This window comes from Podarcis gaigeae (assembly GCF_964106915.1).
Source record: "Podarcis gaigeae genome assembly, chromosome: 17".
Lineage (NCBI taxonomy): Eukaryota > Metazoa > Chordata > Lepidosauria > Squamata > Lacertidae > Podarcis > Podarcis gaigeae.
Genome location: NC_139694.1, coordinates 29,541,313 through 29,567,413, shown reverse-complemented (window position 1 = coordinate 29,567,413; position 26,101 = coordinate 29,541,313). Strand labels below are relative to the sequence as shown.

Below are 26,101 nucleotides of genomic sequence, written 5' to 3'. Positions count from 1 at the left end.
ATTAAAATTACACTTATTAACATTCTTAAATGGCTTCCTCGCCTCCCCTTGGTTGAATTTCCATGCACTTCCTTTTAACGGTTTTCCAAATCAAAGTTCTTATGAAATTTAACCAAAACATTAACATCCTTATATCTTTTAATTTTAAAATTAAACATATTGATTCATCACTTAACTTATATAAAATCCTAAGCCAATTAAATATCTGCAAGCTATTTTCAATTAATTTAATTTTACATATTTAACTAAATAATCATTAAATTTTGTCCATTCTTCCTGATACTCCTCCTCCTTCTAGTCGTGGACTCTTTCAGTTAGGTCGGCTAGCTCCGAAAACTCCATCATCTTCCCCTTTCATTTTTTAAAAAGCATGTTCCTAGTCAGTGTGGTGTAGTGGTTAAGAGCGGTAGTCTCGTAATCTGGGGAACTGGGTTCGATTCCCCGCTCCTCCACATGCAGCTGCTGGGTGACCTTGGGCCAGTCACACTTCTCTGAAGTCTCTCAGCCCCACTCACCTCACAGAGTGTTTATTGTGGGGGAGGAAGGGAAAGGAAAATGTTAGCCACTTTGAGACTCCTTTGGGTAGTCATAAAGCAGGATATCAAATCCAAACTCTTCTTCTTCTTCCTTGTGGCATTGGAAAAAGGATCTGGTCAATGTTTGACAAAACATCTTAAACCAGAAAGGGATTCGGTGGGGATTTTGGAGATCAGAGGGCAAGGCCACATCCCACTGCACTGGATACTGGATGCCATCCTCAGCTCCCTCCCCTGCTCTTTTTTCCCCTTTTGTCATTGCATTAGCAATGACCCTGCTAGCTGGCCCTCTCCCCCTGCTCCCTGCCTCAGAGCGAGGTACATTAGTGCCTTGGTTGTCAAACGCCTTGGTACTCAGAAGTTTTGGCTCCCAAATGCCGCAAACCCAGAAATGAGTGTTCCAGTTTGTGACTGTTTTTTGGAAGCCGAACATCTGACGCGGCTTCCGATTGAGTGCAGGAAACTCCTACAACCAATCAGAAGCCGTGCCTGGTTTTTGAACTGTTCCAGGAGTCGAACAGACTCCCGGAACAGATTAAGTTCGACAACCAAGGTACCACTATATTCTGGGCAAGGTGGCTGGGGGAGTACCCTGTAACTTGAAACACAAAGCAACTTTTTAGGAGGATTTCTAGTTACCCCAAATGCCTCTCTCTGAGGAAGATCCCTCCCTTGGCCCTTAGAGGAGGAGAGCCCCACAGAAGCCTCTCGCAGGCAGCAGCAAGAGCTGCAGGGCTGGTTCAGTAGCCAGGCCAGGGACGAAACGGACCTAGAGGAGCATGGTGAGTTCAGTCACATGGGATGCTACAGAAAGGGCCACCACTGTGGTGCCCAACAGAAGGCGAAAGGCTGGGGGTGTTGGATTGTGGTGTTGTACAGGATGCTGCTGACAGTTGAGGCACAAGGTCTGCCACTGCAATCCTGCAATCCCCAATCCTGCTGCCTAAGCCAATTGTCTCATCCTGCCCTGACTAACAGAGACAAAAGAAAGTATCTCAGATAAACAAGCTTAACTGGCATAATTTATATACAGTGGTACCTCGGGTTAGGGACGCGGGTGGCACTGCGGGTTAAGCCACAGAGCCTAGGACTTGCCGATCAGAAGGTTGGCAGTTTCAATCCCTGTGACAGGGTGAGCTCCCGTTGCTCGGTCCCTGCTCCTGCCAAGCTAGCAGTTCGAAAGCACCTCAAAGTGCAAGTAGATAAATAGGTACCACTCTGGTGGGAAGGTAAACGGTGCTTCCGTGCGCTGCTCTGGTTCGCCAGAAGCGGCTTAGTCATGCTGGCTCCCTCGACCAATAAAGCAAGATGAGTGTCGCAACCCCAGAGTCGGTCACGACTGGACCTAATGGTCAGGGGTCCCTTTACCTTTACCTTTACCTTTACCTTTACCTCGGGTTACATATGCTTCAGGTTACACACTCGGCTAACCCAGAAATATTACCTTGGGTTAAGAATTTTGCTTCAGGATGAGAACAGAAATCGTGCAGTGGTGGCATGGTGGCAGCAGGAGGCCCCATTAGCTAAAGTGGTGCTTCCGGTTAAGAACAGTTTCAGGTTAAGAATGGACCTCCGGAACGAATTAAGTACTTAACCCGAGGTACAACTGTATAATACAAAATTGTGCTATCTTGGGGCAGAAGTTTGAGTTAGATTTTTAGCTGCACAGCATGCCTTGTCTCAGCCTGCATCAGCTCCCATGCATGCCTTCTGCTTTTTAAGCTGAGTGCTCCTGCAGGACGGAAGAAACATGGCACTTTTACCATAAAGGTGTAATAAAATGTAGGCTGGGATATATTAATTCGGCACAATGTAGATGTAGGGGTGCTTCCAGGCTGGCAAGTCCCAGCACTGCCCAATCGTGGCTTCTCCACTTTCAGCTCCATTCAGAACTGCCACTGGGTTTCCACACTTAGGCAGGTGATAAAGTGCTCTTTCTGTGTGCAGATCTTGTTATCTTCCATCCACACTGGGGGGTGTGACATAAATATGGGGGTGGGAAGGGAAGAGACAGTTCCCTTAAGCACACAAGGTTTTAATTAATTTCCCCCAATAATTTCTGAAATCAGTTCTTAAAACTGCACTATAATGGAGGAAATATGGCACATTAGTTATTGACTGTTGACTCTCCTGTCGGCAGAGATAAATATGTGGTGATTAGGAAAATTAAGGTATAAATCTTGGTTATCAAAACTCCCTTTTGAGATAAGGTGTTCAGTGATAGGGCCTCACAAGCTCAGAAGACATTCATCACACCAGAGACAAAGATTTTGAGGGGTTGAGGATCATCTTGAGTGAGGAACACTCACTGGGCCCACACACTGCAAAATAGCCCTTCAATTAGGGCAGATCTCCTTCTTTTAACTATTACTAAGACTGGAAATATCAGCAACCTCAGATATGCAAAGACACAACCTTGATGGCGGAAAGTGAGGAGGAATTAAAGAACCTTTTAATGAGGGTGAAAGAGGAGAGTGCAAAATATGGTCTGAAGCTCAAAAAAACAAAGATCATGGCACTGGGTCCATCACCTCCTGGCAAATAGAAGGGGAAGAAATGGAGACAGTGAGAGATTTTACTTTCTTGGGCTCCATGATCACTGCAGATGGTGACAGCAGTCACGAAATTAAAAGACGCCTGCTTCTTGGGAGAAAAGCAATGACAAACCTAGGCAGCATCTTAAAAAGCAGAGACATCACCTTGCCAACAAAGGTCCGTATAGTTCAAGCTATGGTTTTCCCAGTGGTGATGTACAGAAGTGAGAGCTGGACCATAAAGAAGGTTGATCGCCGAAGAATTGATGCTTTTGAATTCTGGTGCTGGAGGAGACTCTTGAGAGTCCCATGGACTGCAAGAAGATCAAACCTAACCATTCTGAAGGAAATCAGCCCTGAGTGCTCACTGGAAGAACAGATCCTGAAGCTGAGGCTCCAATACTTTGGCCACCTCGTGAGAAGAGAAGACTCCCTGGAAAAGACCCTAATATTGGGAAAGATGGAGGGCAGAAGGAGAAGGGGATGACAGAGGACGAGATGGTTGGGCAGTGTTCTCGAAGCTACTAGCATGAGTTTGACCAAACTGCGGGATGCAGTGGAATACAGGAGTGCCTGGCGTGCTCTGGTCCATGGGGTCACAAAGAGTCGGACATGACTAAACAACTAAACAAAGACTGGAAATAGCACAGAGAGTGGGCAGGCTGCTCGGGGCCAAAAAAAGAATTGGTTAAGTGACTAGAAAACAAATCAAAAAATTAAATTAATTACCGTACTTCACTTTGAAAGAATACAACTGATAAGATGGCTCTGAACCTGCTTTAAATCTTCATTTTATACTGCTTGTAAATCATAGAATCATACATTTGGAAGGGACCCCAAGGGCCATCTAGTCCAACCCCTGCAATGCAGGAATTGCACACGTGGGAGTCCTTGCACAGAGTGTCCATTGTCAAGGCTCCTTAGGTGAATCCCACCTTTGGTTCTTATTCTCTTTCCATTCCTTGGTCTGTTCCATTATGGAGTAAGTTCCTTTATTTTAATTTGTTTTTTGTTTTTTACATGAGATGCCATCATCCATGTGTTTCTCTTACCACTCATAGCAAGAGTTGCAAGCATCAGGCTGCAAACCGTTGCCCTGCCCTGACATTTTTGCTGTATAAATCACTCCCCTCCACTCAGCCTCTCTTTTTGGCACTTCAGTGAAGAGGAAACAATGAGACCGAGTTTTTAGTTAAGCATCTCAGTAACCTGCAAAGAATAAAAATCTGCTGTCCTGGGTCATGCTACTGCAACTCAGTAGAAGAATCCCATGGAGCTACTCCATCAGCCTGGTCTGTTTGGTATATATATCAGGTAGTGGGCAAAGCTTTGTTAGCCTTTGTCTCTTGCAATTCTTCTCCTGCCTTCACATGATTTAAAGGGCTGCAGCTATTGCCATTGAACTCTCAGCTCAATCTGCTACCAAACAATACTGACATTTTTCTGTCTCAATATGTAGTCTTAAACTTGTCAGCTTAGTTTAAATTGGCTGTACCAATAAGAAAAAGGGTTTAGCGGCCAAGAAGACTTTTGAACAAATTGTAAATGGTTTCCTAAGCTGGAAATAAAAAAACCCTGAGGATTTTAAAAGCTTAATGGAATCACTGGATGTTAGAACTTAAAAGAAACGATACTGCAGTCAAATACAGGCTAATATAACCTTTCTTACCAGTTACAGTGGCCTCCACTTTATAATGTACTTATTCAATGCTTGACAGCTGCTTACACAGAAAGGAAAGAATAGCCAACCCTACAAGCAATCCCTCTGATTTTCTTTTCTTTTGAAAAATGTATAGAGTTTGAGTCCAGGGCTTCTCTGCTGGCACAACATCAGAGTCTAGCGTGGGGCATTACTGTTGCGGCCATGATCATCACTGCCAGATGCAATGTCTTTGCAGGGTGCAAAAACTGTTCTACTGCAAAGGACGAGACACTTGAAGCAAGACAAGCTCTAGGTTTTTGCTCAGGACATGTGCTTCCGTCTATGACTGAAAATAAAATTTTCTCTTTGGAGCCCTTCTGTAGTACAAATGCCTGGGGGAGATTCAGCTCAAATGAAACAGGGAATGTTCCCCTCCATGAACCTGACTCTTTTCTTCTGAAAAATAGGCTTCTGTCAATCTGGGAGCACTGGCCCAGAAATTAGCAAAAGATGCAAGCGCACAGAGAGTATGGCTTTAGGACTGTATTCTAGGTTCCCAGTGTTACGGAAATTACCGGGGGGGGGGCATCTCTTTAAAGTTAAATATTACAAATATTATGCCTGAATGTATCCTTTCAACTTGACAGCTCAGGGAAGTTTGAGGTTGTTGTTTAGTCCTTTAGTCGTGTCCGACTCTTCGTGACCCCATGGACCAGAGCACGCCAGGCACTCCTGTCTTCTCAGGGAAGTTACCTAGCTTTAAAAATAACATAAAATCAACTCCTTTCCCAGTTTCCTCCATTCCAAAGGTATTTTCCCCTTGGAAAAGGACTCCAGGAAGTTCCCAGAGGTGACAATTGCTGGGCTCATTGTTAGCCAAAGGAAGCCAAATCTCATCACCTGACTTGCCTCAGGCTCCAGACATACAAAGGAAGTTCTATTGTACTTTTGGGTGGTGGGTACTTAAGACATATTTGTCTATGCTAATCTTATACCTGAGTCTTGCCCTGTCATGTCTGCTTATGCTAATCTTGTACCAAGGACTTGTCTGGACATGTTTGCCAAAGTTAACCCCTCCCCTTTTGTGACATGTCAGTGATGTAGCAATGATGTAGCAATGATGCTGTACGAACTATATTCTGGGATATGGTAGGAAAGTTTTAAAAGTATTTGTCACCCCATTTTCGGAGTTCAAATCTGCTCTTTGAACCTATTGCGCAATAAACTTTGGTCTATAGCTATTTGCTCTGGTTGGCTGGACTCCTTCCTTTATTCCGCAGGGACCCACGGGCTCTGCCCGATGAGGTGGGTGACTGAGCAGCCTCACACCTAGATTTTTCCTTAACACCAGGAAGGGGCTTGAGGCCATCCCAGAGAAGGAAGGAATATAGCAGGGAGTGAGAGTTGGGGGACAAACAGACAAAGGAGGCTGTGCAGCAATGCTTCTGTGTGTCGGGAGGAAGGTGAGCACTGGAGAAGTGGAAGCTGAAATACTAGAGATGAGAATGATGGTATAACTTTCTGTCCTCATGTTCTATCCAAAAACACAGAGGGGAGCAGTAAATGGATGGCCATCCTGACTCGGCCCCAGACACACTGATCAGATGTTTGGAAGCTGTGGCTGGGAGCCGGTTGAAGTTAAATCTTTCGAAGACAGAGGTCTTTTGGCTGGGTCGGGATGATATGGGATTGGGGAGGCAACTCCCATCTCTTGCAGGGGCGCAATTAGTGCCAGCACCGTCCGTTAAGAGTTTGGGTGTAATCTTCGACACCTCCCTTTCCATGGAGGCGCAGATTGCAGCTATAACAAAGGCGGCATTTTTCATCTCCGCCAAGCTAAGCAGTTGGCTCCTTATCTCTCTCGCCCTGACCTAGCCACTGTGATCCATGTGACGGTCACCTTCAGACTGGATTATTGTAACTCGCTCTACGTGAGGCTGCCCTTGAGACTGACCCAAAAACTCAACCAGGTGCAGAATGCCACGGCAAGACTCCTTACGGGGTCCTCGCTGCGGAATCACATTCACCAAGTGCTATACCAGCTGCACTGGCTCCTGGTGGAGTACAGGATCAGGTTCAAGGTGCTGGTTTTAACCTTTAAAGCCCTATACGGCCTAGGACCCTTGTACCTATGGGACCGCCTCTCCTGGTATGTCCCACGGAGGACCTTACAGTTTTCAAACAAAAACATCTTGGAGGTCCCGGGCCACAGAGAGGTTAGGCTGGCCTCAACCAGAGCCAGGGCTTTTTTCAGCTGTGGCTCCAATCTGATGGAACACTCCGTCACAAGAGACTAGGGCCCTGCGGGACTTGACATCTTTCTGCAGGACCTGCAAGACAGAGCTGTTCCACCAGGCCTTTGGCCAAGGCACAGCCTGACCCCCTCCTTTGGCAATCCTCACAGAACTCTAGCCCAATGGTTGCCATTAACCTGATTTGAACTGATTTTAGAATGAACTGATTTTAGAATGTTGTATCATTTTACTGTTGTTAGCCACTCTGAGCTCGGCTTCAGCTGGGGAGGGCGGGATATAAATAAAATTTCATTATTATTATTAAAGATCCTTGGCTCAAGGGTAGATTTTAAAGGAGTCAGTCAGAAAGAGCCAATTTCCTCAGCCATGATAAGGCTCTACAGGGCAAGGCTCACTGGGGGAGGGGGTTCAGGCATGGACACCCGTAATCCGTGGCTCCAGGAGTCAGTCAGACAAAGTTTATGCCAGCAGAAGAAGAAGAAAAGAAGAGCTTGGATTTGATATCCCGCTTTATCACTACCCGAAGGAGACTCAAAGCGGCTCACATTCTCCTTTCCCTTCCTCCCCCACAACAAACACTCTGTGAGGTGAGTGGGGCTGAGAGACTTCAGAGAAGTGTGACCAGCCCAAGGTCACCCAGCAGCTGCATGTGGAGGAGCAGAGACGCGAACCCAGTTCACCAGATTACAAGTCGACCACTCTTAACCACTACACCACACTGGCCCAGCATCACCTCTCCCAGGAATTATACTGTTTATGGGATCTGGTGGACTCTTGGAGGTCAGCCAGGCAGAGTTTATATCCCGGCAAGGTGCCTCTCCTGAAACCGAACCAAGTTCAGGTGTCAAAGACTTTTATATCATAAGAAAACAAAATAATACACAAGTCTGGGGTGGACAATTTCCAGATGAACAAAGAGAAGGATGTGCACAGTTCATCATCATGCAGGATAAGGGCATCCATATGTATTGGTTGCAATGCAAGTGCCATCATAACTCTTTTACACCAAGAACCAGCAATACAGTGGTACCTCGGGTAAGTACTTAATTCGTTCTGGAGGTCCGTTCTTAACCTGAAACTGTTCTTAACCTGAAGCACCACTTTAGCTAATGGGGCCTCCCGCTGCCGCCGCACCGCCGCTGCACAATTTCTGTTCTCATCCTGAAGCAAAGTTCTTAACCCGAGGTACTATTTCTGGGTTAGCGGAGTCTGTAACCTGAAGCGTATGTAACCTGAAGCGTATGTAACCCGAGGTACCACTGTACAATGTGGTCAGTAATGAGAATTAAGGCAGCCTATCCTCAGTCACTGCAGTGCAAATGCCCCTTCTGCATCTACAATGGAGCAGTTCAGGTGACGCTGCAGCTCTAGTAATGAGGTAATTTCCACAATTCCAAAAGGCAGGAGAAGAGAGTAATATTTGTAAAGGTTGGGGAAGCTCATTTGTTCTGCTTGGCTTCTGCTCAGGAGTAGCAAAGGCCCAATATTTCCCAGCTTCCGTAAGCTCCATCTCTCACCTTTGGCCCTGTTCACCTGGTGTGGCATGATTATTTGCATTAGGATTCTCTCCTTCTTCGTGTGCAGTATTTGCCCACAAAATTCCTTTTAGAAGTGTGAGTATGTCAGGAAAAAAGAGATGATGAGCAAAATCAATCATTCTTCTGCTTTTTATTCAAACACTTGTGATTGAAAGCAGCTTTGCCCTAGACATAAATTCTTTAGAGAATCACATACCTGCAGAGCAATGTATATAGACTCGTTCCACCCAAGATTTAAGTAAATAAAAAGTCAATATCTCTAAAAAAAATTAATATACCCTGATCATTCACCCAGATCAATGGGTGCATCCGTTTCCATTGTGTTTGGCTGACAACCAGAGCTATGCTTAATCAATGAAACCCTGATGTCTTTGCTTCTGTTTATCTACTATTTATAATACTTATGTGCCACTTTTTGACACAGAGTTGTCAAAGAGGTTGACACAACACAAAGATGGCTTGCAAAAATAGACTCCCTCACCTTTCACCTGATATCTGCTCAGGTCTTAATGAACTTAGCAATAGGGCAGAGAGCAGCCGCTCCTTGAAAGCACCAGTCCCCCTCACTGTGTCATTTATTTAAATATATCTTTAAATAAATGACACACACACATGTATGCTTACAGTACTGCCGGGCATGCTGAAAGTGCAGTGGTGGTGAGACCACAGCCACCCACCATCATGATTTACTCAGAGCCTCAAATTTGCAAATGTCATGGGCCTATGTCCTGAATCTTGTAGGAGCCTAGCAACACACAGCTAGCTCAAATCTTGATATTTAAATAGGGCTAGGAGATGTTTCAAAGCAATGACAAACCTAGACAGCATCTTAAAAAACAGAGACATCACCTTGCCAACAAAGGTCCGTATAGTTAAAGCTATGGTTTTCCTAGTAGTGATGTATGGAAGTGAGAGCTGGACCATAAAGAAGGCTGATCGCCGAAGAATTGATGCTTTTGAATTATGGTGCTGGAGGAGACTCTTGAGAGTCCCATGGACTGCAAGAAGATCAAGACTTTGGCCACCTCATGAGAAGAGAAGTCTTCCTGGAAAAGACCCTGATGTTGGGAAAGAAGGAGGGCACAAGGAGAAGGGGACGACAGAGGAAGAGATAGTTGGACAGTGTTCTCAAAGCTACCAACATGAGTTTGACCAAACTGCGGGAGGCGGTGGAAGACAGAAGTGTCTGGCGTGCTCTAGTCCATGGGATCACGAAGAGTTGGACACGACTGAACGACTAAACAACAACAACAGCAGATGTTTCCTCCATGCTTCTGAACTTAGTTTGGAATCAAAGCAGGCCCCCCCCAAAAAAAAACAAGGGAGTGGTTCCCACAAACATGGCAGACTTCCTAGGTGTGCAGAAATACAAAGGTTTGTGGATTGAAAGGAAAGGGAAATCTTAACCACCACCACCCCAAAAAGCCAAACAAAGACCTCTGATCTTCCTGACCAATCAGAAGAACCAGAAGTTGAACAGACTACAGTGGTACCTCGGATTACAAACTTAATCCGTTCCGGAAGTCCGTTCTTAAACCAAAACCGTTCTTAAACTGAGGCAAGCTTCCCCTAATGAGGCCTCCCACTGCCGGTGGCCTTCCACCATTTGGCTTCCGTTCTTAGACCAAGGTAAAGTTTGCAAACCAGGACACTACTGGTACTTCTGGTTTTGCGGAGTTCGTAAACAGGGCTGTTCTTAAACCGAGGTACCACTGTACATGAGTCTATCACAGGGGAGGGGAATTGGATCTTGCTGGTGGTAGTTCCTGATCTCCCCACCTCCCCCCCCCCCCGAGATAAGTTTGACAGGAGGCCAAGACTGCCTCTCAGTCAATCACCTGATGACACAATACCTGGAAGGAGAGAATGTGGGCAGGAAAGGATTGGAGGGAGAGGAAATGGTGAAAGCAGGGGAAGGATGAAGCAGTCAAACAGCTCTCTGATCAGCTCTAATGATCAGTTCAGACCTCTGACTGGAGCGATTTGTCCCTCTACCAAAGTCCCACTGGACAGGGAGGAGATCTGCGGGGGAAAGAATGGCTCCGCTCATGTTTGGCTCTGGCTCCTCCCATTATCCACATGCAGCCCTAACATATGCCTGAGTGACTGTGGCCCTCAGTCAAATAAATGTTCTCCAACCCCTGATTTATATGAATGTGCACATCATCTCTGTCTGTGCATATTCACCAGTCAACTTACACCGACTCATCTCTCTCTCTCTCCCACAAGTGTGTAGATAGATAGGAGCATGTGCATGAAACAAAATACTTATTATTGCTTTCTATCTAGAAACCATTGATCTTTGGCTTTGGCACCTGAAAACACTCTTGAAAAGAAAATAAGCACTTTTTTTTTACACATAAGATAGAATAAATGCTTCTATTGAGTCTCAGTGCCCTAGAGTACTTCTGACACCCTGTGTTTTACAATTCTTCTGTTTGCAGCTGGGATTTGCCTTCGAAAGTGGAAGAGTAATTAATGGTATCAAATAAATCCAAACAGGGATGGGTGGTGATTACTTAAAGTTGGGGGAGGTCAAGAACATCTGGCTTACCAGTAATAAGGTTGGCATGTTAAATAGAAGAAATACAATAAAAGATAATATTGGTTGTCTTGGATTAGATGCATCAAGCCATCTGGAAGCCAGTTCATAGTCTTGTAGGGAGTGAATGTGGAGACTCTTTGGAATGTTAGCATGGTCTGAGAAGTGCCTTTAAACGTGTCCTAGGGTGTGTGTTTTTTAAAAAAATCACTGGATATCTTGCAGAGGTTTTTTTATCTTGCAGAGGAAGGGACGCGGGTGGCGCTGTAGGTTAAACCACAGAGCCTAGGACTTGCCAATCAGAAGGTCGGCGGTTTGAATCCCCACGACGGGGTGAGCTCCCGTTGCTCGGACCCTGCTCCTGCCAACCTAGCAGTTCAAAAGCACGTCAAAGTGCAAGTAGATAAATAGGTAGCACTCTGGCGGGAAGGGAAACGGCATTTCTGTGCGCTGCTCTGGTTTGCCATAAACTGCTTAGTCATGCTGGCCACATGACCTGGAAGCTGTACGCCGGCTCCCTTGGCCAGTAAAGTGAGATGAGCGCCACAACCCCAGAGTCGGTCACGACTGGACCTAATGGTCAGGAGTCCCTTTCCCTTTTTTATCTTGCAGAGGACCCAAGGACTGAAGAGTTATTGACTACAAAAAAAAAATCAGAGATTGTTGTTGCAAAAAATTCAGGGGGTTGTTGCAAGACAACACAATAATGGGCCTTGCTTCACAGCCAAGCTTCCTTGCATCTTTCTCTTGCCATACTTAGCTACATTCCCTGCTGCCATTCACTTTTGATTTTACTTCATCTTGAAAGCTAGCACTTTGGATGCAGCGTTTATCAGCATCTCAAGCTCATAAGTGCTTTGGGGTGATATGAAGACAGCACAGGCTGTGTTCTTATGTAGATGAATTGTTCTGCATTTATTGCAGCTTTTTTGTTATTCCTTTGGTTTTGCCATATTTACAACCTACCGAAGGCGTAGAAGATAACTGAGCTAAGCTGGTCCCCAGTTCCAGAGCCTCATCTGAAGTGCATTTCTGCTGTAATACCGGACTGGTTGGCTTCCATAGTCACGGTTCTTCGTCCAACCAGCCTTTGGGCATCCTTCGCTTATTCATGGGCTTCAAGTACAGTGGTACCTCAGGTTAAGTACTTAATTCATTCCAGAGGTCTGTACTCAACCTGAAACTGTTCTTATCCTGAAGCACCACTTTAGCTAATGGGGCCTCCTGCTGCTGCCGCTCCGCCGGAGCACAATTTCTGTTCTCATCCTGAAGCAAAGTACTTAACCTGAAGCACTATTTCTGGGTTAGCGGAGTCTGTAACCTGAAGTGTATGTAACCTGAAGCGTATGTAACCCAAGGTACCACTGTATACACAGATTGGCTTTTGTTGCTCTAACAACAGTCTGTGTTCACAAATGGGTCAAATTCTGTCTGCCTGTTGCCATTCTGTTACAGAATATATGTAGCAAGCAAGCATGAGTTGCATGGACTGCATGTAACTATTTAGATTACAACAATGTTTCTAGGATATAATATAGGATAGCTGCTTTTTTACAGTGACCTTTGCAGACCAGCTATATGTCATACATAAGTTTCATTCACAGTGCTAACACCTGATTTCTGGTGGCATCATACCATAATCCTGTGCTGATGTAGTGATCTTATTTGGAGCACAACTCCACAGCAGGAACATTGTGCTGGTTCAATAATTGTTCAATCCTTATTTTCCTGGACATTTGTGTGCCTCCCCACCTTCCTTCCACAAACCTCCACTCATGCACACAAAAGAGCAAATTTTTCTTAAAGAATGTCACATTTTGTAATCTTGACAACAGACAAGGGTTTTGTGCCTTCATCTTGTTCCTCCAAATCAGGCTCCCCTTAGTGCATTGAGAAAGGACTCAGGCATTGCAGAGTAAGTTCAGCACAGCCAGGGAGAACTTTTCCCCAGACTTCTCATAGCAACTAAGGGCTCATCCACCCTGGAGTTTAATGTTGATTTATTTCTTTTAATGGTGTCAACATGACGTCCTCATCCAAGTGGCAGCCTATGCACACACAAACACACAGACCCTGCAGATAATCCGATAGCGGAAGAAAATAAAAAATAAAACCACAAATTAGCGGACTGTAGATGTACTGAACTGTATTGTGCTGAAAGACTTCTTTACATGTGTGTTACATTCCAGGATGCAGCCTGCCGCTTTCCGTCAGTTCTTGCTGTTTTGGCACTTGTATTTTTAAAACAGCAGAACTGCTCTTGCACACGACAGCTATGTTTTAAGAGAAAATAAAACTTGCCCTTGCAGGTATAGGAGGTGTGAAAGGAAAAGGGAAGTACAGTGGTACCTCTGAATCTCAGAAGCCAGAACAGCAAGAGGCATCACTGCAGAGTGAAAGCAGCAATCTCTCTTGCTGGTCTGGCTTCTGTGATAGCTGCGCAGCCTGCATTTGCTCCATAAGATGCACACACATTTCCCCTTACTTTTTAGGAGGGAAAAAGTGAGTCTTATAGAGCAAAAAATACGGTAAGTTTCAAAGGCTTAAAACTGAAGCAATCATTGGTAGATTGAGGCACACAAACTTGCATATGGAAACATCCATCTGTGTGCCCATGAAGACGTCAACACAGGGACAAGGCACTACAACTCTCTTCACTCGTAATGCTTTCACCTTTCTTAACTCTTTTTCCTCTAGGAAAATAAGCTACCTTCTTTCTCTAAATGAACTGGTTTGCCAACTGTACTGGCTATTTGCAACAGATCTCCCCTCTCCTGCTCTATGCTGACATTTAAGAAGAAAAGTGGCCATAGTAAAATAATAGAAAACAACAACTTTCCAAAACGGTTTTTAGCTCATTACTCTCAATGGCGCTTTGTGCATACTTGAAAAGCATTCTTAAAAATAACTGCTGTCCCAACCAGCCGTGGCTGCACTGTGAGAGTTTACAGCTGAGTCACAGCAGTTACCAGAAACAGCTATTTCCATCTCTGGTACGTGAAGCCAGCTGGCAAGACTTAGGCAAAGCCGGGCTGAAAATGTTCTTTGACATTGTTCCACACTCCTTCTCGGTTTAGAACTTCTCACAATGCCCTATTCTGAATCCCAAATGCTCTGAGTGGAATGCTGATTTACACAAAATTGCCCAGTCTTAAAAAGTATGAGTCATGGAACAAAATATGTCCCTCTCTCCCAAGACACAAGAATGTAAAATTATAAATGTATAATTATCACCCTTTGCCTATTATTTTGGAAGCACTAATTTCCCCACCTTCCAATACAGTTTAATAGTAAAACATTATATGCATTTTTTTTCAAGCTTCACCAAAATCTATTGAGGACTAAATTGAGGACATTGCTTCATATATAAAGAACAATTTTAAAGAATATTTATAATCCCTTCTCTCTCTTTTCTAGAGACTTGTTGTCACCAAAAACTAATCTTTCTTTTTGCTCAGGACTCAGGATATGGTACACAACAGATTACTATTACTTCATTTCACAGAACAGTGCTAGAATTCAGAAAATTTAGGGATTCAGGCCTGCAATTTAACTGCCTAGGACTAAGAGAAGCATAGCTGTGGTTTCAACTTCTGCCATAGCTTTGGTTTTCGTGTGTCTCTCCATTTTTCTCATCAAGGCTGAATTTGTGTAATTAGACAAAAGATACTCAAGGAGAAGTGCAACTTTCTGAAGGTTAAAGAAGGGCAAGCAAATATGATTTTTAAGAGAAAATTCTCATGAAAATGCCAAGACAATTAATTACTATGGTGGCACTTGCTTTAAGGACTTGACGGCACAGCTTTAAAATAGTCTGAAATATATTGCCAAAGCTTCCTGGAAAAGTGACGTCAAAGAGAAGTTTCTAATGAAACTGGTGTAAATACAGAAAATGAATTTGATCTATTTCTATGTCTTTTCTCTTTCTAGGTGTTTACGGGCAGCTGCAAACATTCTGTTCCCCACATTATGCCGACAATCAGAGAAATTTGCAACATGGCGGAACTTGTAATATGGTCCCGCCTTTTGAAGACTGTCTTGTACCCACATCTGTGGGTCAGGGAGGTTTTGATGTTTTCCACAGAGCATTTTCAGCGCATTCTGGCATTACAGGTAACCCCCTACTGTGGTCGCGTTAGTTAAAGGTGCACTCTGTGGTAAATCTTTCTAGAGCTCTTAGTTTCATGAGATCTTTTCTGGAAAGGATATTCTATGTTTCCAAAGTGTGTACTGATCCCCAACACCCATTTGAAACTCATTTCATACTGCTGTACACCATAATCCCCCTACATCAACACTCCTCCCTAGTCTAGACCTTCTAAGAGGCACTTTGGACCTTTATTAAGAAAACCTGGGGTCAATTCAAATGTTATCACACCTTGTAAGATATCAATCTGGTTCCACATGTCAGTCATGAATTGCAACTTGCATGTAAGATACTGAGAAATGAGCAGCCAGTTGTGGCAATTTTGTAGCCTTCCTTCTTAAATAATTTGCTGCATAGGAATTTGGTAACCTGTGAAGTGGTTCTCACTAAGTTTGTAACCTTGCCAGCTTTAAACTGGATTACACAGCTAGCTGTAAACATTTGTTTCTTTTAAAACAAATTTCTGAGAATTCCCATCTGCTCTTTCACCATGTAACAGATTTTCATCTGTGAAGAAAATCGGCAGTTTCTGTCCCTTAATCCAGTCTAGACTGGGCCTCTAGCAGGCCAGTGACAGAAATGGACAGAAATAAAGAACGCAGTTCTTCTGCTGCAGCCTTTTAACCCTGAGCACCTGTGTCTTAGGACTGGTTCATAGGTCTGTATAGAAAACTTGGCTACTGGGCCTTTGGTGACCTGCCAAAAATGTGAACAGGCAGGTGCTTTTTGAAAGGTAGTTCATAAATGTTATTAATAAATAAGTAATAATAAATAAAATACTCCCTCATGCATAATAATGCTTAACATCTGTGTAGCCCTTTAAAGTCTTCAAAGCACTTCCTGTTCATCATTCAGTGGTGAACCTCAAAGTTGTGTTGTGAGGAAAGCCAGCGTGATAATTCCCCATCTTGCAATGAGAGGACTGGGGCTGAGGAAGTGAGACTTGCTTGAAGGTGATCCCGGGAGTTCAGGCCTCCCCATTGACTCTCCGATTCGCCACTACACCAGGCCAGCTCTCCATTGCGTAACATATTGGCCACACCTGCTGTAAGGATATCAGTGGGTTACTCGCGAGCAATCAGGCAAATGCCTCCCTGGTCGGGTGTAAAGCCTTGTTATTGGTGCCAAAGACCCTTCACCATGCAGAGCGCCACTATTCCATGGCTGGCTCATTCACTGGCAGAATCTGTGAGTGGGCGGTCCTTAAACCTTCCCCAGCAGAGTAGTTTCTTGACGCCCAGTCTGCGCCTCCCCTCTCAGCATGGAAGCCTACTGCGCAGGGAGGTCATGGGCAATGGAGGACCTCTCTCCTCCCCGCTTTGCCTAGGCAAGGTCTCCTGGCACTGCCTCGCCTCCTCCGAGCCCTGAAGCTCCTCTCCACTGGAGGTGTGGTTACTCTCCTCCGCTGAGGAGGTGCTGCTTTCCACAATCTTTGGGGGGCTCTCTGTAATCCACCCGGCTTTTCCCCTCTCGCCCCTGAGCCAGTGGCAGTTTCCTGACACCCACAAATATGCCGCACCTTTAAAATTCAAGGGGAGGGGGAGGAAAAAAGACAAAACCCAAATATAAGCCGCTCCCTTAAAACTGGGTTACAGGCTGAAAATCGCCACGGTTGGTAGAATTGTAACTCCAAGCCCATTTAAGCCTTTGATCTCGCAAGCCCCAAAAAGTGACCATACAGTCGCTCAAATCGCAAATTGCTATTCAGTCGCTACAATTCTGCAGGCACTCACACCCGTCAATGGCAAATGAGCAGTCTTGAGCTCACAAATCAGCAAGGAAACATTTTTTTTGTTCCGTTTTGCCATATGTAAAATGGCTGTGTGGGAGCCGGTTGAAGTTCAGTCCTTTGAAGACAGAGGTCTTCTGGCTGACTCAGGATAACATGGGGTTGGGGGCCAAATCTGATCTCTTGCGGGGGCTCAATTAGTGCCAGCGCCTTCTGTCAAGAGCTTGGGTGTAACCTTCGATGCCTCCCTTTCCATGGAGGTGCAGGTTGCAGCCACAGCAAAGGGAGCATTTTTCCATCTCCGCCGTATTAAGCAGTTGGTCCCTTACCTTTCTCACCCTGATCTGGCCACAGTGATCCATGCAACGGTCACCTCCAGGCTTGATTATTGTGACTCACTCTACGCGGGGCTGCCCTTGAAGCTGACCCAGAAACTCCAGCGGGTGCAGAATGCCGCAGTGAGGCTCCTTACGGGGTCCTCGCGGCACGATCACATTCATCCAGTGCTTTACCAGCTGCACTGGTTCCCGGTGGAATATGGGGTCAGGTTCAAGGTGCTGGTTTTGACCTTTAAAGCCCTATGAGGCCTAGGACCCTCGTACCTATGGGACCGCCTCTCCTGGTATGCCCCGCAGAGGACCTTAAGTTCCACAAATGACAACACCTTGGAGGTCCCAAGTCACAAGGTGGTTAGATTGGTCTCAACTAGGGCTAGGGCTTTTTCAGTACTGGCCCCGACTTGGTGGAACGCTCTGTCACAAGAGACTAGGGCCCTGCGGGTCTTGACATCTTTGCGCAGGGCCTGCAAGACAGAGCTGTTCCGCCTGGCCTTTGGTTTGGACTCAGTCTGACCCTTATGTCTTCCCATAGCTGTCAATGTTTCGCTTTTTTAAAGGGAAATTCCTTTATTCCGAATAGGATTCCTTGCAAGAAAAGGGAAAAGTTGACAGCTATGATGTCTTCCCTTCCCTTATGATTTTGATCTATGGGATTCTTTTAAAATGAGGCTGCATTTTAAATTGCATTTTAACCTGTATTTTAAATTGGGTTTTTTTTCTCCCTCCTCCTTTATGTTTCTATTGTAATTTTACTGGTGTTAGCCGCCCTGAGCCCAGCTCTGGCCGGGGAGGGCGGGGTATAAATAAAATTTATTATTATTATTATTATTATTAATTGTAAAACCCGATTTTTGTAAGGTCACGAATTTAAGCCACACTTTAACTTTTCACAGTCGGAATTTGGGGAAAAGGTGTGGCTTATATTCGGGCCAATATGGTATATATGTTCTTTGCGCTACAGTCCACAAGCGATGAGCATGCGTATATTACCCCGAACCATTTATAAACCTAGCCTGTGCTTTTTAGCTAGATATTTTATAATAGTAAGATTCACCAATATTCATAAGGAAATGTCAGGAAATTATGGCATTTACTAATAAATCTCAAAGCTAACTGAGCAGATAAGCAGCAGGTGCAGTGAATACTGAGAGCCTGAAGACTGTTTTGTGTGTAGAAAAGAAGATTTGTGGGGGAGGGGAGGCTGGCGGAAAGGGGAAAGGGTGCTTAACCCTTGCCCTGCCAACCACTCTCTGCTGCAGATTGCCTTCCAAGCAGCTTTATCTTCTGCGGTGCTCCATATATGTTTTCCTCTCTGAAAATACACAAGAGGAATCCTGTGTTTGCATGCAACATGTAATTATACCCAGATTTCTACTGTGTAACCTACCCAGTTCAATCTATTCGATGTACAAAATTTCTTCATTTTCACCTTCTCTTCTCAGTTTATGATCTTCCATCAGGCTCTACAGAGATATTTGGTGATTCATTGCGCAATGGAATTGAGGACTCCAGTTTCCTTCAAATAAATGCTGTAGATCGTTGCCCGAGTCAACTTTCTTCAGTTTACACCGAAGGCTGAGGAGGGGGAAAAGCTACACTTCTGCATCTAATCCCTATCAGAACCATTCTATCATGGACCATCTTTTTGTGGTCAGTTCAAGTGCTGAGTGTATTATCCAAGAAACGAAGGAAACACTACCAGATAGCATTGACCGTCACAGATGCAGCTAATAAATATACAGTAAGGGAGAAGATTCTGGTTGAAACTTACCTGCTGAAGTGTGAGCAACTGCTTTTTAAATTCAGTCTCTTTTTTGTGGTAAAACCTCTTTTCAAAGGGAACGAATAAGAAAACCACTGCTTCTTATATTTCTAGATGAATTGTTGAAATTTTCACTACAGTTTTTGGAAACCCTCTGAAAGGACTCTGTAGAAACTTGCAACAACTTTCTTGGAAAAAGCAAAGGTGCCTTGCATAATGAGCTTGTTTGGTGCTTTGCAGGCCCAGTACACAGCCTTGCAAGGCTGAAGACAAGGAGCGGTTTTTGAGGCACCAATTGGAGGTGGAGACAGCACCATTCCACTTTCTTTTTGGATTCTGGGAACATCAATCCTCTTTAACAACACAGTATTAACTGTATTAGCCGAAAGAGAGACAGTTGTTTGTGGTGTTTTTGCAGTCCTTCATTGGAGAGAGTTAATCTCACTTGATATTGAATAATGCTTTATAATTTAATTTTTATATTCCATGTGTAGAATTCTGTATGGAAGGTTCTTTTCAAAAAAGCACACATATTTAGATTAGGTGTTCCCCATGAAGAACAGAAGTTCCCTGTGAATGTTTGCAAATATTTGAAGGTGTTTCCAGCAAGCTTCATTGGGTCTTGAAGTCAACATAAAGAAGGTGTATTCACTACTGTTGCCAGAAATGTAAGGTTTTCAACACTGCCTTGCTGGGTCCCACAAGTGTTGGGTTCAGACTTCACACACTGTAGTAGATCTCCCAGTATCCCTTCTTTAATCTGGTGGCTGGTGGCTAATTTCAGATGGTGTTGTTATTTTGGGGGAAGAGTGCTAAGCTTTCTCCAATGGAAGCCCACCCCTCCCAAACCTTGTGTTTTGCTTTTTTGCTATGGGGGCGGACAGGTACAGTGAAGAAGCTTATCTTTTCACCCCCTTCCAGCTAAAAGCAGCCTCAGGGAAAGAAGGGTTTCCATAGAAGAAACATAACATTGGGAGAGGGCTTGTACTTCTCCCTCCCAGCATTGTAGCCTTGATCCAAGTTGCCCCTCCATTTGGTCAGAGGTTTATTGTGTCCCATGTTGTTCAACCCTGCATATTCTGCAAGAGAGCACCTTCCTGGCATTGTCCCTCATATATTCTAGAAGATTCTATGGAAAGAGCTATTATAATTCCATCTGCTGTAAATATGGTATGTTAGTATTTCAATCATTTTTAAATCTATGCATTCCTTTCCTCTTCTTTCTACTTACTTTTTCTTACAAAAATAAAAACGACATGCCATGTTTTTAATGCATCCCAAAATAATTCATGTAGCTGGTAATTCTCTGTTGTATAGTTATGAGCCTGTGTGGGCAGTAGAAAATGAATTTTCATGGTCAAGATGTGGCCTTTGTCATGGTTACATTATTATATAATTAAAATGGCAGACTTCTTTATGCAATGTGTATTGTGGGCCATTCGTATTGGGGCCAAAGCATTTCAGCAATTTCTAAATGTGTGTTTTTCTTGTTAATAGCGTGTTACCGCAGAGGAACAAAATGTGACTATGCCAAGAGCCAAAGGAATTGATGCACTTAATTTTTAGCAAGGATAAAGAGAAGAGTTTTTGAAATGGTGAAGCAGGCTTACAAAAGCTAAATCATTATTTTGAAAAATTAATCATTTTTAAACCAGTCATAATTGTACAATTATGGGTATACTGAAGCCACATGCTAAAGCTATTCCCTGTGGTTATGAAAGCCAAGCCCTGGCTCCCCATTCCCACAAGGGGGATCTCTGTTTGGCTCCCCTTGCCAAACCAGATCCTGAATCCACCTTAACCAGCTATGGGAGATAAAAATATCCTACACTCAGAGCCTGGGGTCCTTTCAGTCTTGTTTTGATATGGAATTCCTGCTCTCTGCCCTGCAAAAACTAAGTGAACTTGACACAGCAGAAGACAGAGTGATGTGGCCAGGCGCTTAGGCTTGTCCCGCTGATGTGTTGAGCACATCATACAGTGTGCAAACGTCGCTGTGTGGTATTGAGGGGCCCCGGCCCCCTCCTTGAAACTTTGGGGGTGCCAAGGTCCCTCAGCCCCTCCCCCAAGCTGGTGCCCCTGGATGCAGCTGAAAAGTCTAGAAGTGATGTAACATACAGTGGGAGAAAAATCAGTGAGCGGTGCTTAGAAACTTCAGTTGGGATGAACCCTCGTGGTTTATGGCAAATCCAATCCATGCTGGATCAGGTCTATACATGCCGCCCATGAAAAATGGTCAGCTTTGACAGGGCCAGTCACTTCCTATTCGATGGATGGAGAACAGATTCCTGAATGCCCCATTTTGCCAGACAAATCAACACAGTGACTAGAGACAGAAGCAGGTTCCTGGGTGCAGGTGGGGACCTTTGAATCTGGGCTTAACATCTGGAAAAAGAAGGGAAGATTCCAACCATTCTGTGAAGATTTAGTTTTAGTCTTTAGGAAATTCTGTGACAATCCTCAAAATGATTGTGCTTGACAGTCTAAATATTAGTCAAGACTCAATCATTGTACCCTGGAGTTTGGGGGTCCAAGAAAGACCAGATGTCTTCAGTCAGGACCCAAATTACATCTGTTACCTCTACAAGCATAGGCTCATTTTAACTAAAAATGCTATAGTGTCCTAAGGGCAGGATTTGGGGCAGAGATCCAGGACTGCTCTCTGCAGAATGAGCAGGAGGTTCATGACCACATTTTGAAGAGCGGGAGCTTAATACATCCTCTCTCACGTAATGGATCTTTATTTGAGATGTGTCTTGTGTGCTTCTGTATGGGCTGCCATGATCTTATGGGGCCATTTTGTTTCTTACACTACAGTCCTTTACATATCTACTCAGAAGTAAGTCCCATTGACTTATATTTTGTCCCCATGTGGTGGTGTCCAAGTGATCCTCAAGTCTAGGCTTGCGTTGCTCCAGGGGAAAACCGGGTCTGCTATTCTGCAGTCTGCAGTTTCACATTGACTCCTCTATTAGAAGCACCCACTCTGACTTGCATCCCAGAATGAGCAGATTCCACAACTCATCTTGTACTCCAACTGGTTTGTTGAAAAGAGGGCCGCACTTTACCAAACTCTTGGATATTTTATTTCACTAGGGGACTGTTGTGTTACAAAAACGGTGCTTCGTTTTTTTTGCTAGCTGGATAATAATGCCTGTTTAAAGGGATTCAGTATAAACTATTCTTATGTAAAGATTTAGAAAGGGGAAGACATTATACAGATGCACACTAGCTTGCATCTTCCACTCTTCTCGGAGTAGGTCTATGGCAACACTGCAAAGTTGTGTTGCATAAGCAACTAATTCCCACTGCACTTTTAATAGCCCCTTGGCTTCTCTGTGCAAGAGAGCAAAAACGCCCACACATGTAGAAGAGAATCTTGTTTCTCCACAGCCATTAGTAGGTATATCACTGCAGGACAAGAAAATCACTACAGGTTTGTGCTGTTTTAACTCCTTCGTTGCCACCCTCTAGACTCTTATGTGAGAGTTAAAGGCTTACTGGAGGCTTCATAATAAACAAATTTTCTCTCAGGCTGGCTCTGCTAAATCAAGAGATGGGGCTGCCCATCTTCATCAACTTCTGATAAAGTCTTTATATCTATCTTCAGAAATGTACACTGGAGTTCACATGTACCTTCAAAAAAGGATTTTTTTTTTATCAGAAGTCAATTGTTCCGGTTTACTTGTGTCACTTGCAGAAGCATTTTCATGTTAGTACTGTTCTTCTCATTCCATTATTATAATATATTTTTTAAGAAAGGCAATTAATTGTGTTTTGACTGTACCATTTTATAGCAGCATTTTAAAAAAGGAATGCAAGAAAAACCCGAGCACTTTTTATGTGAGATTTTTTTAAAGGAACAGAAATAAAAGAGATGGGTTAGTTAACAGGGTGTTGTGTTCATTTTATAGGCAAAGTGGAGTATCTTGTTGTGTAACGTTGCTCATGCAAAGCACTTTCATGGGAGAAGATGGTACAGTATGCAGAAACGTGTTTTCTATCTCACATTTTCTTGTACATATTTATATATGTTCCTCCTTTATATAGAGCTGAATCCTTTATACCATATTGTATATCTGTCTGATTTTTATTATCATTGGCATATATCTGTTGCATATGGCATTGCCTAAAAAAAGAAATAGAGTATCTTCTTTTTTTCTATTAATATGTATAGATATGTGATTGGTTAAAGTTACATTTCATATAATCATAAGTTATTTTTGTTTCATGAAGTCCTTTTTTAGTATAAAAAGTGAAATGAAGGGTTTGTGCACATGATTAAATAAATAAATAAATAAATAAATAAATAAATAAAATGAACCTGCAAATCTATAACATATCAATATGAAAATGGAAATCTTCTTTCAAGTTCTGATCTAAAAAATAGAGGGGGCATTCTCTAACCATTGAATTTCACCAGAAGATCCCATAATAGTTGAGCTTGTTCATATAATTAGGAACATGTTGGGAAAAGGGGAGGAGGAAATTGGAGGCTTATTTGGGAAAACGTCCTTGCTTTGGGCCAATATTTAGGACTGCATTTAATTATAAATATTGGACTCAGGAGGGAAGAGCAGGAACTGAAGGGGGAAAACTGAACTGAAAGCCTTTTTAAATGACTTACACTTTGGAAAAATGTCTACATAAAACACAATAGTGTGCTTAATTATATTATTTAGTTTTTATTAGCTTTCAATGCTCTAATTAATACTCACTACCAATGTCCACTAAAACCTTTTCTGTTTCTGTTTTGTTCCATATGGCGTGTTCTCTTAAAACACACGCATGCACGTGCACACCCACACACACACACACACACACAGAGGCCCACAGCACTAAGTTCTGTACCACAGGATAAAGGCATGCTAGATTGTTGTTGACAGAAATATTTTAAGAATAAATAAATGCTACAATCGGTGGCTTTTTTCCAGCACAGTGAAAAGAATATGTTCTGGTATCAAACTTGCACTTGTATCAATGCTCATGGCATTGATAAAATATAGTATTTTGGGCAATCGTCTAATCTTATGTTTAAATTATAACCAATATGCTAGAAATGTGCTCACATCAAGCAAATTTGCACAAACCATACAATCTGATACATGTGTACTGTGAGGGAAGGGCATAGAAGAAGAAGAAGAGTTTGGATTTGATATCCCACTTTATCACTACCCTAAGGAGTTTCAAAGCAGCTAACATTCTCCCTTCCCTTCCTCCCCCAAAACAAACACTCTGTGAGGTGAGTGGGGCTGAGAGACTTCAAAGAAGTGTGACTAGTCCAAGGTCACCCAACAGCTGCAGGTGGAGGAGCGGAGATGCGAACCCAGTTCACCAGATTACGAGTCCACCGCTCTTAACCACTACACCACACTGGCTCTAGGAAGAGTCCTCCTGGCTGGATCAGTCCAAAGCCCGTCTAGCCCCACATTCTGTTCTCAAAGTGGTCAAGCAGATGCCCATGGAAAGTCACAAGGAGGACACCTGCTGTGTCTGATCTTGAGGGCAAAATAGAGCCATAATAACTAGTAGGTGTTGGTAGTTTTAGTTCAGTGGGATTTACTGTCGGGTGGCGCTGTGGGTTAAACCACAGAGCCTAGGACTTGCCGATCAGAAGGTCGGCGGTTCAAATGCCCGTGACGGGGTGAGCTCCCATTGCTCGGTCCCTGCTCCTGCCAAACTAGCATTTCAAAAACACATCAAAGTGCAAGTAGATGAATAGGTACCACTCTGGTGGAAAGGTAAACGGCATTTCTGTGCGCTGCTCTGGTTCGCCAGAAGCGGCTTAGTCATGCTGGCCACATGACCCGGAAGCTGTACACCGGCTCCCTCGGCCAATAAAGCGAGATGAGCGCTGCAACCCCAGAGTCGGTCACGACTGGACCTAATGGTCAAGGTTCCCTTTACCTTTAAGTGGATATATGATTGCAGCCTAATCAAGGAACTACCTTGGTTGATTTTTCTCCTTTTAATAAGAAACGTTGTTCTTGTTGTCATTTTTCATATAGAATGGTTATTGACATAAGCACATGCAAAATGCAGTAAGAATAATGAGTTTAACAAATAAAAAGAAAAATAGCACAATAAAATAAAAATACAGAGGGGAGGGGGAAACCAGGAGACAACTCAAAGTACAATGCTGCATACAATTATCTCATACAGTGGTACCTTGGGTTACATACACTTCAGGTTACATACGCTTCAGGTTACAGACTCCACTAACTCAGAAATAGTGCTTCTGGTTAAGAACTTTGCTTCAGGATAAGAAAAAAATCGGGCTCTGGCGGCGCGGCAGCAGCAGGAGGCCCCATTAGTTAAAGTGGTGCTTCAGGTTAAGAACAGTTTCAGGTTAAGAACAGACCTCCAGAACGAATTAAGTACTTAACCCAAAGTATCACTGTATAAGAAGAAAAAGGTGAACCCATTTCATTCAAGAAAGCCTTTCCGTTATATTTCTCCATGGAGCAGGGGGTCTTATGGGCTGTGCATATGAGTTTCCATTGTTCCCTCACAAGGGTCCTCCAAGAGCGCCACGTAACCGGGAGCTCTAGCTTCCTGCCAGTCAAGCCTTGCTAATTTACTTTTCGGGTCACGCAAGCCCTGCAGCATTACCTTTCAGGAGGTGTCCTGAGAAAGAGGAGAAAGAGCAATATTACAGTCCTTCGGGGAGATTGTATTCCCAAGGGTGCCAAACTCCCTTGGTTGAAACAAGCCGGCCACCCAGATTTGGAAGCTGAGATTGTCCAAGGATTGTCTAAGCCTAGTCTCCACAAACAAACATGATTAACTACAGGCAGGCCAGTTTGTGATTGAATCGAATGTGGGAACGACAACAAAACGACAACAAAAATTACCCTCCTCATAGATGACTTGATGTCAAGGAAAGTTTATGCAATCTTATCCCAAACCTAGACAGCATCTTAAAAAGCAGAGACATCACCTTACCAACAAAGGTCCGTATAGTAAAAGCTATGGTTTTCCCAGTAGTGATGTATGGAAATGAAAGCTGGACCATAAAGAAGGCTTATCGCCAAAGAATTGATGCTTTTGAATTATGGTGCTGGAGGAGACTCTTGAG

The 26,101-nt window shown here is 43.8% G+C and overlaps 1 protein-coding gene across 3 annotated transcripts in view; it reads left to right on the top strand.

The window, feature by feature from the left end:
- GLIS3 (GLIS family zinc finger 3) overlaps positions 1–20,445 on the top strand; it is a 186,956-nt gene extending 166,511 nt beyond the window's left edge. For all 3 annotated transcript variants that reach the window (XM_083718651.1, XM_083718650.1, XM_083718649.1), the window contains 2 exons: positions 14,978–15,160; positions 18,704–20,445. In XM_083718651.1, coding sequence (XP_083574777.1) covers positions 14,978–15,160; positions 18,704–18,840 — 320 coding nt within the window. In that variant the 3' untranslated portion in view covers positions 18,841–20,445. The remainder of the gene's footprint in view (positions 1–14,977; positions 15,161–18,703) is intronic.
- Positions 20,446–26,101: the final 5,656 nt, after the last annotated feature.